Genomic DNA, 13,378 nt, shown 5'->3' with positions numbered 1-13,378 from the left:
TTACCAGGGAGGCTGTTAGAGAGCTTTATCACCTGCTGCAACAGCAGCTGGAGTCCAACCCCAGGTCAATTAGGTCATTGTCTATGGCTCTGAATATCTACACCTCAGAGACATTCCAGGTTACAGTAAGTGACATAGCAACATTAGTCAATTTGCGGTACATGCCTGCATCACGCAGATTACAGATGCGTCGCCAAAGCCAATAAGTTCACCTCCTTCTCCATGGAAGCAGCAAAGCCAGAAGACAGGGCTGTGGGCTTCACCAGGATCACAGGCTTCCCCCAGGTTCAGGGCATAATTAACTCACCCACATCGCCTTGTGTGCTCCATATCAAAATGCCAGACTATACATGAACAGGAAGGGCTTCCACGCACTGAACATGTAGCTGATGTGCGACGACAGGCGGCGAATTATGCAGGTCTGTGCACAGTTTCCTGGCAGTTGTCATGATGCCTTTATCCTGTGCCAGTCCTCAATCCCTCCTCCCTTCCACCCAGATCATCGAGTGACAGGCTGGCTATTTTGGAACAAGGTATATTCCCTGAACACATGGTTTGTGACACCGGGTCAGGATCCTGCGCACAGACACACAGGTGAGATACAGTCAGAGCCACGCCTCCACCAGACCTCTGATTTAGCAAACCATTGGCATCCTGAAACAGGTTCCACTGCTTGGATCAATCTGGATGCATCCTGCAATATAGCGCTGAGAGAGTTTCCACATTCACACTTTTTTTGCTGCATGAAGGAGGTGCAGTGAAATGCACTGTTTTGATTGGAGGAGAGTGATGAGAAGCGTGGGGTGGAAGGCTTGTGAGTGCTAGGACTACAGATGCTAAAGGGCTGAACAGAGATTAAGAGAGATGTGAGTAGGAGTCTCAGATCTTTTACTTTTTTTCAGCGCTGTTGCCAGGTCCTCAGCACAACGCTATGTACATTCACCTGCTCGGCCACCTCTGCCTATTATTGCCAGGCGATTTGCCTTGACGCACTTCTCCTATCAGCCTGAAACAGGACCTTCTTCCTGGCCGCCACTACAAGGAGCTCCACTGCGCTGTCTAAAAATCTTGGCATCCTTGCAGTACTTGTTCTGACTGTTTTCTACGCTTCAAGCACAGAAACATGCAGCATAGGCGAAGTGCACCTCCCCTTTAAGATGTGCAGGCTACCTATAAATGGCATCACTCCTGCCTGAATTCCCTCCCCTCCAATAGGGTCTTTCCATGTTATCGCGCGCCACATTTCGTGCTCGATTTTGGGACCTCTCAATGGTGCGAATGACATCTATGTTTGCTTCAACCGTAAGTTGCAAACCCCTCTCCTCATGTATGTTTTGGGATCCTTAAAAAAAAAACTAAAGCTGTTATGGATTAGTTAAAGGAACTAAAGGATATTTTATTCTTCAGGTCCCAGTACTTAAATACTGCACTGCAATGCATTTTAAAATTATTTGTATCCAGGTGTTATTATTCACAAAGGCAATATCCTTAAATACCTGACATTTAAACCTAAACTTTGTTTCTATATAGAATTAAAATTAAGTGGCCTATGATCTTTGAAATATCAGATACAATCTAGCATTTGTATTATTTATTCATCAACCCTGAGAGAAGCAGTGTTGTGTTATATGAATTAAACATTTTCTAGTCACCTTGGGGAATTTGCAAGAAATTAGATTTTCTGGAGTGCACTATATGTGCTACTGTTCCCAAGAAAAATAAACCATTATTTTGATCTTTCATGTCATGGGTACACAGTGCATGTTCAAGAATAATGAGATAGGTCTAAGCAGTGTTACAAATATATCACATTAGAAGCTATTCCCTTTATAATCCATGGCTGTAAACAATAATTTTATCTGTCAGTAATGAAGTAATTCACAACTGAGACATCACTTAATGATTCAATCCACTAGGTGCCTTCTGGAACATGATTTTATCTTGTTCCAAACATATTACACTATTGACCTTGCATAGGTAATAAGCACGCCCACAGGATTACAAAATGCGATCCCCCAAATTTCTGGAATTCCAAATAATAAAATGGAATTTCACTTCTTTCATCATCAAAAGATAATGGCTCTACTTTTGAGCTACCAGAACATTAGTGAATAAACCTTCATTAAACATTGTCATGGCATGATATCCTACAATTCTTGAAGTTCCTAGGGGTACCAAGTAAAATGAATCGCCATGATTGCTTTTGATGTAATAAATTCTGATTATACTGAAGATTTTTATCAAATACTTCAGTCACATACAAATGGGGAAAGTGGTAATATAGCAAGATTTAAAAAATAAAGAAACCTCAGAACTAAAAAAATTGTATTGGAACATATGAAAATGTGCACAGATCGTCATTCACCATGCTTCAAGTGGAGCACTGTCACTTCTCTCCCCAACCCAGCACCATTACTGGACAAGTTATACGATGCCTCCAAAATATATACAACCCTGTCAATGAAGTGCCAAAACTATACATCTGCAAACACAAAATAAAATGTACAATGACTGAACCAAGTGGGAAAATGCATGTGAACTTTTCAGGAGCAATAAAACCAAACAAAAAGTATCGACTAAAAGAATAGTAATGGCTCAGCAGATAATTGCAAAAGTTGTTTGGTGGAGTGCTTTAAGAAATAATATTCATCTTGGCATTTACAGCTAACATTATAAGTAATGGAGAAACCTATTAGGATTTGAAATTTTTTATAAGAGTTTTGAAGACAACATTCAAATCAAATGTTAAATGGCTGCCCCTGCAGGTTTATTTGTAGTATATTGATTTCAATCATGAGTCTGAATCCCAGTCTCAGTTGTTGTTCCAATACTTACAGGAACATTTCGCAAATTGTCAGCTGGTCACACAATTCAGTAGGTGGAGGACTATTTGAAAGTGGAACCCTCCATCTCAAGGGGGAGGCAGGGAAAACTAAATGGGCCAAACACACCTGCAGAACCACAGAGGCCTAAATTATTGCTGTGTGAAAATTAGCGTCTGGGCACTTTCCGTGTCTACGTAAAATTCCTTTCTCTGTGATTTTAACTTTTTTTTTTATTCATTCACGGGATGTGGGCGTCGCTGGCAAGGCCGGCATTTATTGCCCATCCCTAATTGCCCTCGAGAAGGTGGTGGTGAGCCGCCTTCTTGAACCGCTGCAGTCCGTGTGGTGACGGTTCTCCCACAGTGCTGTTAGGAAGGGAGTTCCAGGATTTTGACCCAGCGACAATGAAGGAACGGTGATATATTTCCAAGTCAGGATGGTGTGTGACTTGGAGGGGAACGTGCAGGTGGTGTTGTTCCCATGCGCCTGCTGCCCTTGTCCTTCTAGGTGGTAGAGGTCGCGGGTTTGGGAGGTGCTGTCGAAGAAGCCTTGGCGAGTTGCTGCAGTGCATCCTGTGGATGGTGCACACTGCAGCCACTGTGCGCCGGTGGTGAAGGGAGTGAATGTTTAGGGTGGTGGATGGGGTGCCAATCAAGCGGGCTGCTTTATCTTGGATGGTGTCGAGCTTCTTGAGTGTTGTTGGAGCTGCACTCATCCAGGCAAGTGGAGAGTATTCCATCACACTCCTGACTTGTGCCTTGTAGATGGTGGAAAGGCTTTGGGGAGTCAGGAGGTGAGTCACTCGCCGCAGAATACCCAGCCTCTGACCTGCTCTCGTAGCCACAGTATTTAAATGGCTGGCCCAGTTAAGTTTCTGGTCAATGGTGACCCCCAGGATGTTGATGGTGGGGGATTCGGCGATGGTAATGCCGTTGAATGTCAAGGGGAGGTGGTTAGACTCTCTCTTGTTGGAGATGGTCATTGCCTGGCACTTATCTGGCGCGAATGTTACTTGCCACTTATCAGCCCAAGCCTGGATGTTGTCCAGGTCTTGCTGCATGCAGGCTCGGACTGCTTCATTATCTGAGGGGTTGCGAATGGAACTGAACACTGTGCAGTCATCAGCGAACATCCCCATTTCTGACCTTATGATGGAGGGAAGGTCATTGATGAAGCAGCTGAAGATGGTTGGGCCTAGGACACTGTCCTGAGGAACTCCTGCAGCAAAGTCCTGGGGCTGAGATGATTGGCCTCCAACAACCACTACCATCTTCCTTTGTGCTAGGTATGACTCCAGCCACTGGAGAGTTTTCCCCCTGATTCCCATTGAATTCAATTTTACGAGGGCTCCTTGGTGCCACACTCGGTCAAATGCTGCCTTGATGTCAAGGGCAGTCACTCTCACCTCACCTCTGGAATTCAGCTCTTTTGTCCATGTTTGGACCAAGGCTGTAATGAGGTCTGGAGCAGAGTGGTCCTGGCGGAACCCAAACTGAGCATCGGTGAGCAGGTTATTGGTGAGTAAGTGCTGCTTGATAGCACTGTCGACGACACCTTCCATCACTTTGCTGATGATTGAGAGTAGACTGATGGGGCGGTAATTGGCCGGATTGGATTTGTCCTGCTTTTTGTGGACAGGACATACCTGGGCAATTTTCCACATTGTCGGGTGGATGCCAGTGTTGTAGCTGTACTGGAACAGCTTGGCTAGAGGCGCAGCTAGTTCTGGAGCACAAGTCTTCAGCACTACAGCTGGGATGTTGTCGGGGCCCATAGCCTTTGCTGTATCCAGTGCACTCAGCCGTTTCTTGATATCACGTGGAGTGAATCGAATTGGCCGAAGACTGGCTTCCGTGATGGTGGGGATATCGGGAGGAGGCTGAGATGGATTATCCACTCGGCACTTCTGGCTGAAGATGGTTGCAAACGCTTCAGCCTTGTCTTTTGCACTCACGTGCTGGACTCCGCCATCATTGAGAATGGGGATGTTTGCAGAGCCTCCTCCTCCCGTTAGTTGTTTAATTGTCCACCACCATTCACGACTGGATGTGGCAGGACTGCAGAGCTTTGATCTGATCCGTTGGTTGTGGAATCGCTTAGCTCTGTCTATAGCATGTTGCTTCCGCTGTTTAGCATGCATGTAGTCCTGAGTTGTAGCTTCACCAGGTTGGCACCTCATTTTTAGGTACGCCTGGTGCTGCTCCTGGCATGCTCTTCTACACTCCTCATTGAACCAGGGTTGATCCCCTGGCTTGTTGGTAATGGTAGAGTGAGGAATATGCCGGGCCATGAGGTTACAGATTGTGCTGGAATACAATTCTGCTGCTGCTGATGGCCCACAGCGCCTCATGGATGCCCAGTTTTGAGCTGCTAGATCTGTTCTGAATCTATCCCATTTAGCACGGTGGTAGTGCCACACAACACGTTGGATGGTGTCCTCAGTGCGAAGACGGGATTTCATCTCCACGAGGACTGTGCGGTGGTCACTCCTACCAATACTGTCATGGACAGATGCATTTGCGACAGGTAGATTGGTGAGGACGAGGTCAAGTAAGTTTTTCCCTCGTGTTGGTTCGCTCACCACCTGCCGCAGGCCCAGTCTAGCAGCTATGTCCTTCAGGACTCGGCCAGCTCGGTCAGTAGTGGTGCTACCGAGCCACTCTTGGTGATGGACATTGAAGTCCCCCACCCAGAGTACATTTTGTGCCCTTGCTACCCTCAGTGCTTCCTCCAAGTGGTGCTCAACATGGAGGAGGACTGATTCATCAGCTGAGGGAGGACGGTAGGTGGTAATCAGCAGGAGGTTTCCTTGCCCATGTTTGACCTGATGCCATGAGATTTCATGGGGTCCAGAGTCAATGTTGAGGACTCCCAGGGCCACTCCCTCCTGACTGTATATCACTGTACCGCCACCTCTGGTGGGTCTGTCCTGCCGGTGGGACAGGACATACCCAGGGATGGTGATGGAAGAGTCTGGGACGTTGGCTGAAACTGAGCTGTTAACTTACTTTAAATGGTTTTGTGCTTCAGTTAAAATAGTAGACAAAGTATTTTCAATGAAATAAATTAAGCATTTGGATATTAATATTCACAAAATATAATTCCAATGCCAAATAGTGGCACAGATGGCTACCAAGGAGGAAACTACAGCCTACCTCTTAGCTAAAGAAGTAAGATGGCATTGGGCAGATGTGTGAGAGAAAATCTGGAAGGAATGATTCATCGTGGAGGGAGTCGTTAATGGAGGTGGTAATTCAATGGCTCTAACTGGGCTGTCAACATATAAATCGATCTGATATTGTTGTGGAAATATGCAGAAAACAAATTGACATAACTTTACAATGCGATTTGCTAAATGTATCTCAGGCTCCCTCCTGTCATAAAGTACCACTATCTAACGCAATAAACTTACAAATTTTAGTTGCACTCAAAGGAGGGGAGCTTTTCTAGATGCAATAATTGTAATCTGGGTAGGAACACTTGAGATTCTGTTCACACAAAAGAACAGCTCGTGAAAAGATAGAGGAAGCTGATACTTAAAAGCAGGTCCAGGTATTATTTATACAATCTCTAAGGTGTCTTGTAATATTCTTAAATTCCATTTAATTTATGTCTTTAAAAATCAGTTGAATTTTGCTGTAGAATTCCAAAAAAGTAACATTGGTTAGAATTTATTTTAATGCATTTATTGTGTTTTGGTTGCTTCACTGATATCCTGCAAAATAATTTTCGAGGTTAACCACCCAAGTTTCCAGAATGAATTAAACACCAAGCGAGTAAAAACTCCTAAAAATTTTTGATTTTAAAATCCAGTGATAAAGCTGTACCTTGAAAGATGGCAAGTCAAAATTCTTATATAATTGGTTATCAAAATTAGGACATGAGTGCTGTGATGTTCTGTAAATGCTTAATGTAATAAGATTAGGGCAAAGCGTAAAATACTTGCGAATTAATATTTTGAGTCTTTTCCCTATTTTTATTGGGCATTCATGAATGTGTATTTTATGAACCTATCATACATACATTCACATTTTATGAAGCTATTGTATAATTAAGGGTATATTCACATATATTTTATGAGGTCATTGTACATTTAGATGTGTAATCACACATGTTGTGAGAGTGGATATTTCAATATATAATATACGGAGTCCTGCTGCATCCTGACTGCACGGTGCCTGTGTGGGGAATGGATTGCTACATCAGGCCGCTTGCACTGGGAGCGATGCAGATTATGAGGCCGAAGCAGCTTGTTTGGTCCTCGGTTCTGAGAGTGTTTTCGGCTTGGGGACGATGAGGAGTGGCCCTGCATTCTGGTGGTCATGTTGATTGGGGTAGTCCCCCTCATGACCAGTAGGTGGGTTATTGCACTCAGGGGTAATTTGTGTTGAGTGGGTCTCCAAGAATGGGCCCAGGCTGCCTGGTATTGTCCCAGTTCCAGGCCGAGGCCAAACATTAATTGATCCGAATGGCAGATGTCCCACATGTTTCAGATTTTGAGTCTTTTTAAATTATAATGGTTTTTCATCTCATACTATTCACATGTCTTTGTAGTCAGAATGAAATGGAATACATTGTTTTGCAATTTTTTGGCCTCATTTTGATTTTTTTTTCAGTTTTGTATTTAGATCTCCATGTGCAAGGCCTTATTCTCAGTCAAAGATGGCAAACAGACTACCCAGGCTTTTGTTAATGTCCTCTAATTATAATGAAGAAGTGCTTCACCTTTGTTTAGTTTCTCCCTTTGGCAGCCTATCTAAGATTGAGTGCTTGCCTTGTGAGGAAATATCAGACATGAACCTCTGCCCTATTACTTCAAGGCCCGGTACCATGGTGTTGAATCATCATGTAATGCATTTATGCTTGTCTTCCCTATTTGTTATAAGCATAACATTCTTATTTATTTTTTCACTGAGTTCTTCTATGTTAGTAAACTGATAGAACTGAATCTAAAGTCTTGTCAAGGAAGGATTGTGACCTTTGTAAGGAGGTGGAGATTTAAAATCACAGCCTTATAATCTGTTTCATTCATAAAACTAAATTATCCAGACTGATGGTAGAAAATAAGAAAGTTTTCCTAAGTGTTATGTACCATCTTGTGTGTACATTTTACAGTGGATTTATTGTTTTCACTACTTTCTTTTATTACTGATGGGTTGTATACCTTTAACTCGCCCCCCTTCCTCACTGCAGCTGAAACCATTGTCCACATCTTTACCACCTAGATAGATAGATAGATTTTTGGACTCTCAAGGGACATGGGGATCAGGCAAGAAAATGGAATTGAGGTTGAAGATCAGCCATGATCTGATTGAATGGTGGAGCAGGCTCAAGGAGTCGTATGGCCTACTCCTGCTCCTATTTCTTATGTTCTTATTTGCATTTCCAAAGGCCTTCGATAAGGTACCGCATATTAGACTCATAACTAAGGTCAGAGTACGTGGAGTCAGGGGACAAGTAGCAGAATGGATAACAAGCTGGCTACAAAACAGAAAACAGAGAGTAGGGGTTAAAGGTAGTTACTCAAACTGGCAAAAGATAGGACATGGTGTTCCACAAGGATCGTTGCTGGGACCACTGTTGTTCACCATATACATAAACGATTTGGAGTAGGGAATCGGAAGTACAATTTCAAAATTTGACGTGACACCAAATTGGGGAGTATAGTTAATACTGAGGAGGACAGTGACAAAATACAGGAAGACATTAATAAACTTGCAGAATGGGCATGTAATTGGCAAATGAAATTTCAATATAGATAAGCGTGAGATGGTACATATTGGTAGAAATAATAAGGTCACATACTCCTTGGAAAATAAGAGTCTAAAGAGGGAGAGGAGCGGAGGTAATTTAGGGGTACCCGTACACAAATCACTAAAAGTAGCGACGCAGTTTAATAAAACCATTTTTTTGAAAAGCAAACAAAGCACTAGGGTTCATTTCTAGAGGGATAGAATTGAAAAGCAGAGAAGTTATACTAAACTTGTACAGAACCTTGGTTAGACCACACTTGGAGTACTGCGAATGCTTCTAGTCTCCACACTATAAAAAGGATATAGAGGCACTGGAGAAGATGCAGAACAGATTTACTAGGAAGATACTAAAAATGAAAGGTTCTATCAGGAAAGATTGAATAGGCTGGGGCTCTTTTCGCTCAAACCGAGAAGACTGAGGGGTGACCTGATAGAGCTCTTTATGATTAAGAAAAGGTTTGATAGGGTTGACGTAGAGATGTTTCCATTTGCGGGGGAGACCAGAACTAGGGGCATAAATTTAAGATAGTCACTAACACGTCCAATAGGGAATTCAGAAGAAACATCTTCACCCAGAGAGTGGTTAGAATGTGGAACTCGCTACCACAAGGAGTAGTTGAGGCAATAGATGAATTTAGGGGAAGCTAGATAAACACATGAGGGAGAAGGGACTAGAAGGATATGTTGATAGGGTTAGATGAAGAAGGTGGGAGGAGGCTCGTGTGGAGCATAAACACTGGCATGGACCTGTTGGGCCAAATGGCCTGTTTCTGTGCTGTACATTCTTTGTAATTCTTTGTAAGATCATTGTTCTCACTTTCAATTCCCTTCATAGCTTTGCCCACCCTATCCCTGCAATCTCTTCCGGTCCTATATCCCTGCATCCTCTGCAGTTCCTACTGCCACCATGCCGCTGCTTTCTCAAACTTCCCCCCCTAAATACCTCCACTTTGCAACTCCCTCTCCACTTTCAACAGTGTCCTAAAAGTCCTTGGAGTAGAAATTGATTTGCGTTACGCCCATGTTTCGGGTGTAAAACTGGCGTAAAGCAAGGTTAGACTAACCCTAAACCAATCTGCCCAGGCGACCCCACTGCTAAATTCATGGGTCCCATTTTCTAGATGTGCGGATGCCTAAAACAGGCCCCATGAATATGTTAATTGGAGACCTAATGCCTGTTGAAGGAGGCCCTTGCTGAAATTAGTCACCAATGAGCCTGCCCCACTCTTGATTCTGCCTCCAACAAGAGGTAAGTATTTAATTTTTAAAAAAAATAAACACCTTCCTGTGGAGCCAGAGGGGGCAGGAGTGCTCCCCCCATGCCACAGGCGTCGTGATTGGCATTCCCACCTCCCCCCAACCTGTACCCCACTCCAATCCCCTTCCTGGGACATACAGGAGGGCCGCTGTCAGCATGGCAGGCGGCCCGATATTAATGTCTATCCTCGGGCAACTAGCGCCTCCACAGGCAGCTCACCCCAAATATGTTGATAAGGCCAGAGGACGGATTACCATCGGTCCTTGGGCCTCTTGGTTCGGGTATGCGCTGATTGCACAGCGTCGAGTCTGGTAACTGTGACTTTGACTTCAGATTTCAGTGATATAGAATAACATGGTACATTTCAAAACTGTGGCTGTTTTTTTTTTCTTTGTTGTCAATTTCAAAGTAACAAGTGTAACAACCAAGGCAGAGTTTATCCAAATGAGTGATGAATTAAGTTGGGCATAGTGGAGCCTTAGTTTTACACCTATGTATGTAAGCTTGTATTGGGTTGAAATTTGTCTTGGACGGTTGTGCAAAATGGGCAACAGCAAACCAGTAGCCCATTTTACACACCTCCCGAAAGAAAATCGGCCAGAGTGTAAAACAGGCTGCCAATTCGCTATTGCCCTACCGCCCAAAACAAATTTCACCCCCATTGTTTCTGTATTTGCATGAATGATTGCTTTGTGTAGCAATTTGCGTTTTGAGAAATAGGCAGTGTTCACTTCGTTTAGATCTGGGATGATGGGGGAGGGGAGACGTGAAAATAAAAGGACTTTACCCTTTGACCGCTTCAGACGGTGGTACCAAATATAACCACGTTTGCATGATATCATCAATATTTCTCAGCAAATTATTTCATTGAGTTTTATTTGAATATTCACTCTTTCACCACTAACGTGGCATCAAAACACAAGCACTGTTACAGGAGGCTGTACTTAATTAACTTCCATCCTTACCAGTGGAGTTCATTTTAAAAAAATTAAAATACAAAGTTCTATAAAAATGATGGTAATTCTTTGTTGATAAAAACAATGCTAACATTAATCTTAAAAAATATAATAGACTTTTTCCTTTTTTTAATGATAGACACAAGGCATTACAAATCATTATTTTAAAATGCTTAGCTTAACTTGAATTCCTTACCTGTCACAAGGTTCTCAAGGTGATAGTGTTTGTGAAATGAAGCACTTGAATAATGCAGCTATTCAAGTTAGTTGGAAGGTCAAGATGCAAAATGCACAAATATAGATTTAACAATTATCTGGTTCCATGGAAATATATTTTTTACATAGTTACATTCTTCTTTAAACACTTGTACAGAATTTAATTGGAATTGATTTTATATGGAATAGTGAGGTCATAAGTTCATTTGCTTTCTGTTAGCAACTAGGAATTTAAGATAAAATACTAGTTCAGTGCTGTTACAATTATTATTCAAAATTAGCAAAACTATTTTTCTTTTATTCAGATTCAGTAAGGCTGGCGTTCAACAGTGTAACTGTGAATAATCTGCTGATACAGACAAGTGTAGGCACTGAACTGCCTAAACCTACTTCAGTTATAGGAGAAACTGCAAATATGAATGCGCTTGCAACAAAAACAGTGATATCAGTGGCAGCAGTAAGTGTTGATGGCACTGCAACCACATCTACTGAGTCCGAGGAAGAAAAAGCAAAAAAGCTTCTCTACTGCTCGCTATGCAAAGTAGCTGTAAATTCATTGTCACAGCTGGAAGCACACAATACAGGTTGGTACTATAGTGATAATTAGTTTGGCAGCAAAAACTGCTAAGCTTTCCTGTTATATAATTTAATTGTTCCAGCATGATTCTTGTAAGAATTTAAGGGGCAAATATTAATTATGTGGCACCGACAGTTTGCATTGGTGGAAATGTGTTGTTTCCCAGGCACAGTTGTAAATGAAGGCTCAGTACCAGCCCAAGTAAGAAAAAGAATATTTTCCAATTGCTGCCAGTTCTGGGGAATAAATACAAAGGTGCCTCTCAGCAGACATGCCAGGGAGATTACCAATGTGGGTAGCGATTTTGAATATATCTGTATCGGTATATTTTAGACTTTTCTCTAACAGCATAAAACCTTCTACTGGGCAATCTTGAAACAATCTCTGCTTTTTTAAATGTAAGGAATCTTACAACACCAGCTTATAGTCCAACTGTTTTATTTGAAAATCACAAGCTTGCGGAGGCTTTCTCCTTCGTCAGGTGAGTGCCTGAGAAAGGAGAAAGCCTCCGAAAGCTTGTGATTTTCAAATAAAACAGTTGGACTATAACCTGGTGTTGTAAGATTCCTTACATTTGTCAACCCCAGTCCATCACCGGCATCTCCACATCATGCTTTTTTAATGTTAGCTTTTAACATAAAAAACATTTATGTTCACAAAAGGATTGATGAACCTTACAAGACGCTAGTCCAGAAATCATTCATGATAATAATTGTTCAAAAAAAGCTTTACAAAATTATCTTTTGCTTTCTGTGGCCTTTCCTTGCTGTACACACATAGACATAGCAGCAGACGTTCAGAACAACCTATATTTGCCTGTCACTCACACACTACAGTATAGATGCACTCTGATGAAAATAAACTTTTTGTGATTAGATGGCACTTGGGTATCATTGTACCCAGGTCTGTCACTACGGTTTTGAAGAATAAATGCACGGTTCGATTTCTGGGGCCCTCTAAATTGCAAAGCGTATATTTGAAGCACACATCCCATTCTCTCCTCACCTCCATTTATTCATACTTTATTCCCCTTCCAATCTCTATATTCTGCTTTCCCATTCCCCCTACCAGTCAGCTCACCCTCTGTACTTCGCTATTCCATTCTGCGGGTCACCCAGCTGCCATTGTTAATTGCTAGTGCCAGGATTCAGCATTAACACTGGTATTATTATACATATTAAACCCATTTCACTCCTGTTATAGAAGCTGGGATAGTCCTACTTTCTAATAGCATCCCTTGCTTTACCTTGCTGGAGAATGAAAAGCAGCAATGCTGATTCTGAGCAATGGCAGTGAACAACAGCAGTCGGGCAGCAACCAGATAGACAAAAGTGGTAAATTCTCATTAAATACAGAAATATTGGTAGCCCTAGAAATACAACAGCTGTATGTGGAGGTGGGAACCTTCACTCTTTGGACCTCGGTGCCTGATTCTTTCCTTCCACAACCCACCACCCCCCCCCCCCCCGCCTCAAAAAACATAAAATGATGTAGTCTACATTAACAGGTAATTTATAGAATATAGCAAACCATGGAGTTACTAAATTTGTTATATTATAAACAGGCTCCAAGCACAAAACAATGGTTGAAGCTCGGATTGGAGCCGGTCCTATTAAATCTTATCCCAGACCAGGATCAAAAGCTAAACTTCCAAATGGTACAAAGGGTTCAGGATTGCAAAACAAGACTTTTCATTGTGAAATCTGTGATGTTCATGTCAACTCAGAAATTCAACTCAAACAGGTAAATAGTAAATGATATCTAAAAATGGAAAGCTACTTACAGAATAATTG

At 42.4% G+C, this 13,378-nt stretch overlaps 1 protein-coding gene across 1 annotated transcript in view; it reads left to right on the top strand.

Moving 5' to 3' along the window:
- The window catches only part of znf385b (zinc finger protein 385B), a 182,099-nt gene that overhangs the window by 165,621 nt on the left and 3,100 nt on the right, over positions 1-13,378 (top strand). The window contains exons 5-6 of the mRNA XM_067987657.1: positions 11,314-11,592; positions 13,150-13,328. Coding sequence (XP_067843758.1) covers positions 11,314-11,592; positions 13,150-13,328 — 458 coding nt within the window. The remainder of the gene's footprint in view (positions 1-11,313; positions 11,593-13,149; positions 13,329-13,378) is intronic.

The sequence above is a fragment of the Heptranchias perlo genome, chromosome 7 (assembly GCF_035084215.1).
Source record: "Heptranchias perlo isolate sHepPer1 chromosome 7, sHepPer1.hap1, whole genome shotgun sequence".
In the NCBI taxonomy this organism is placed as follows: domain Eukaryota; kingdom Metazoa; phylum Chordata; class Chondrichthyes; order Hexanchiformes; family Hexanchidae; genus Heptranchias; species Heptranchias perlo.
The sequence above is the reverse complement of the archived record's forward strand: the minus strand, read 5'-3'. Positions and strand labels throughout refer to the sequence as shown.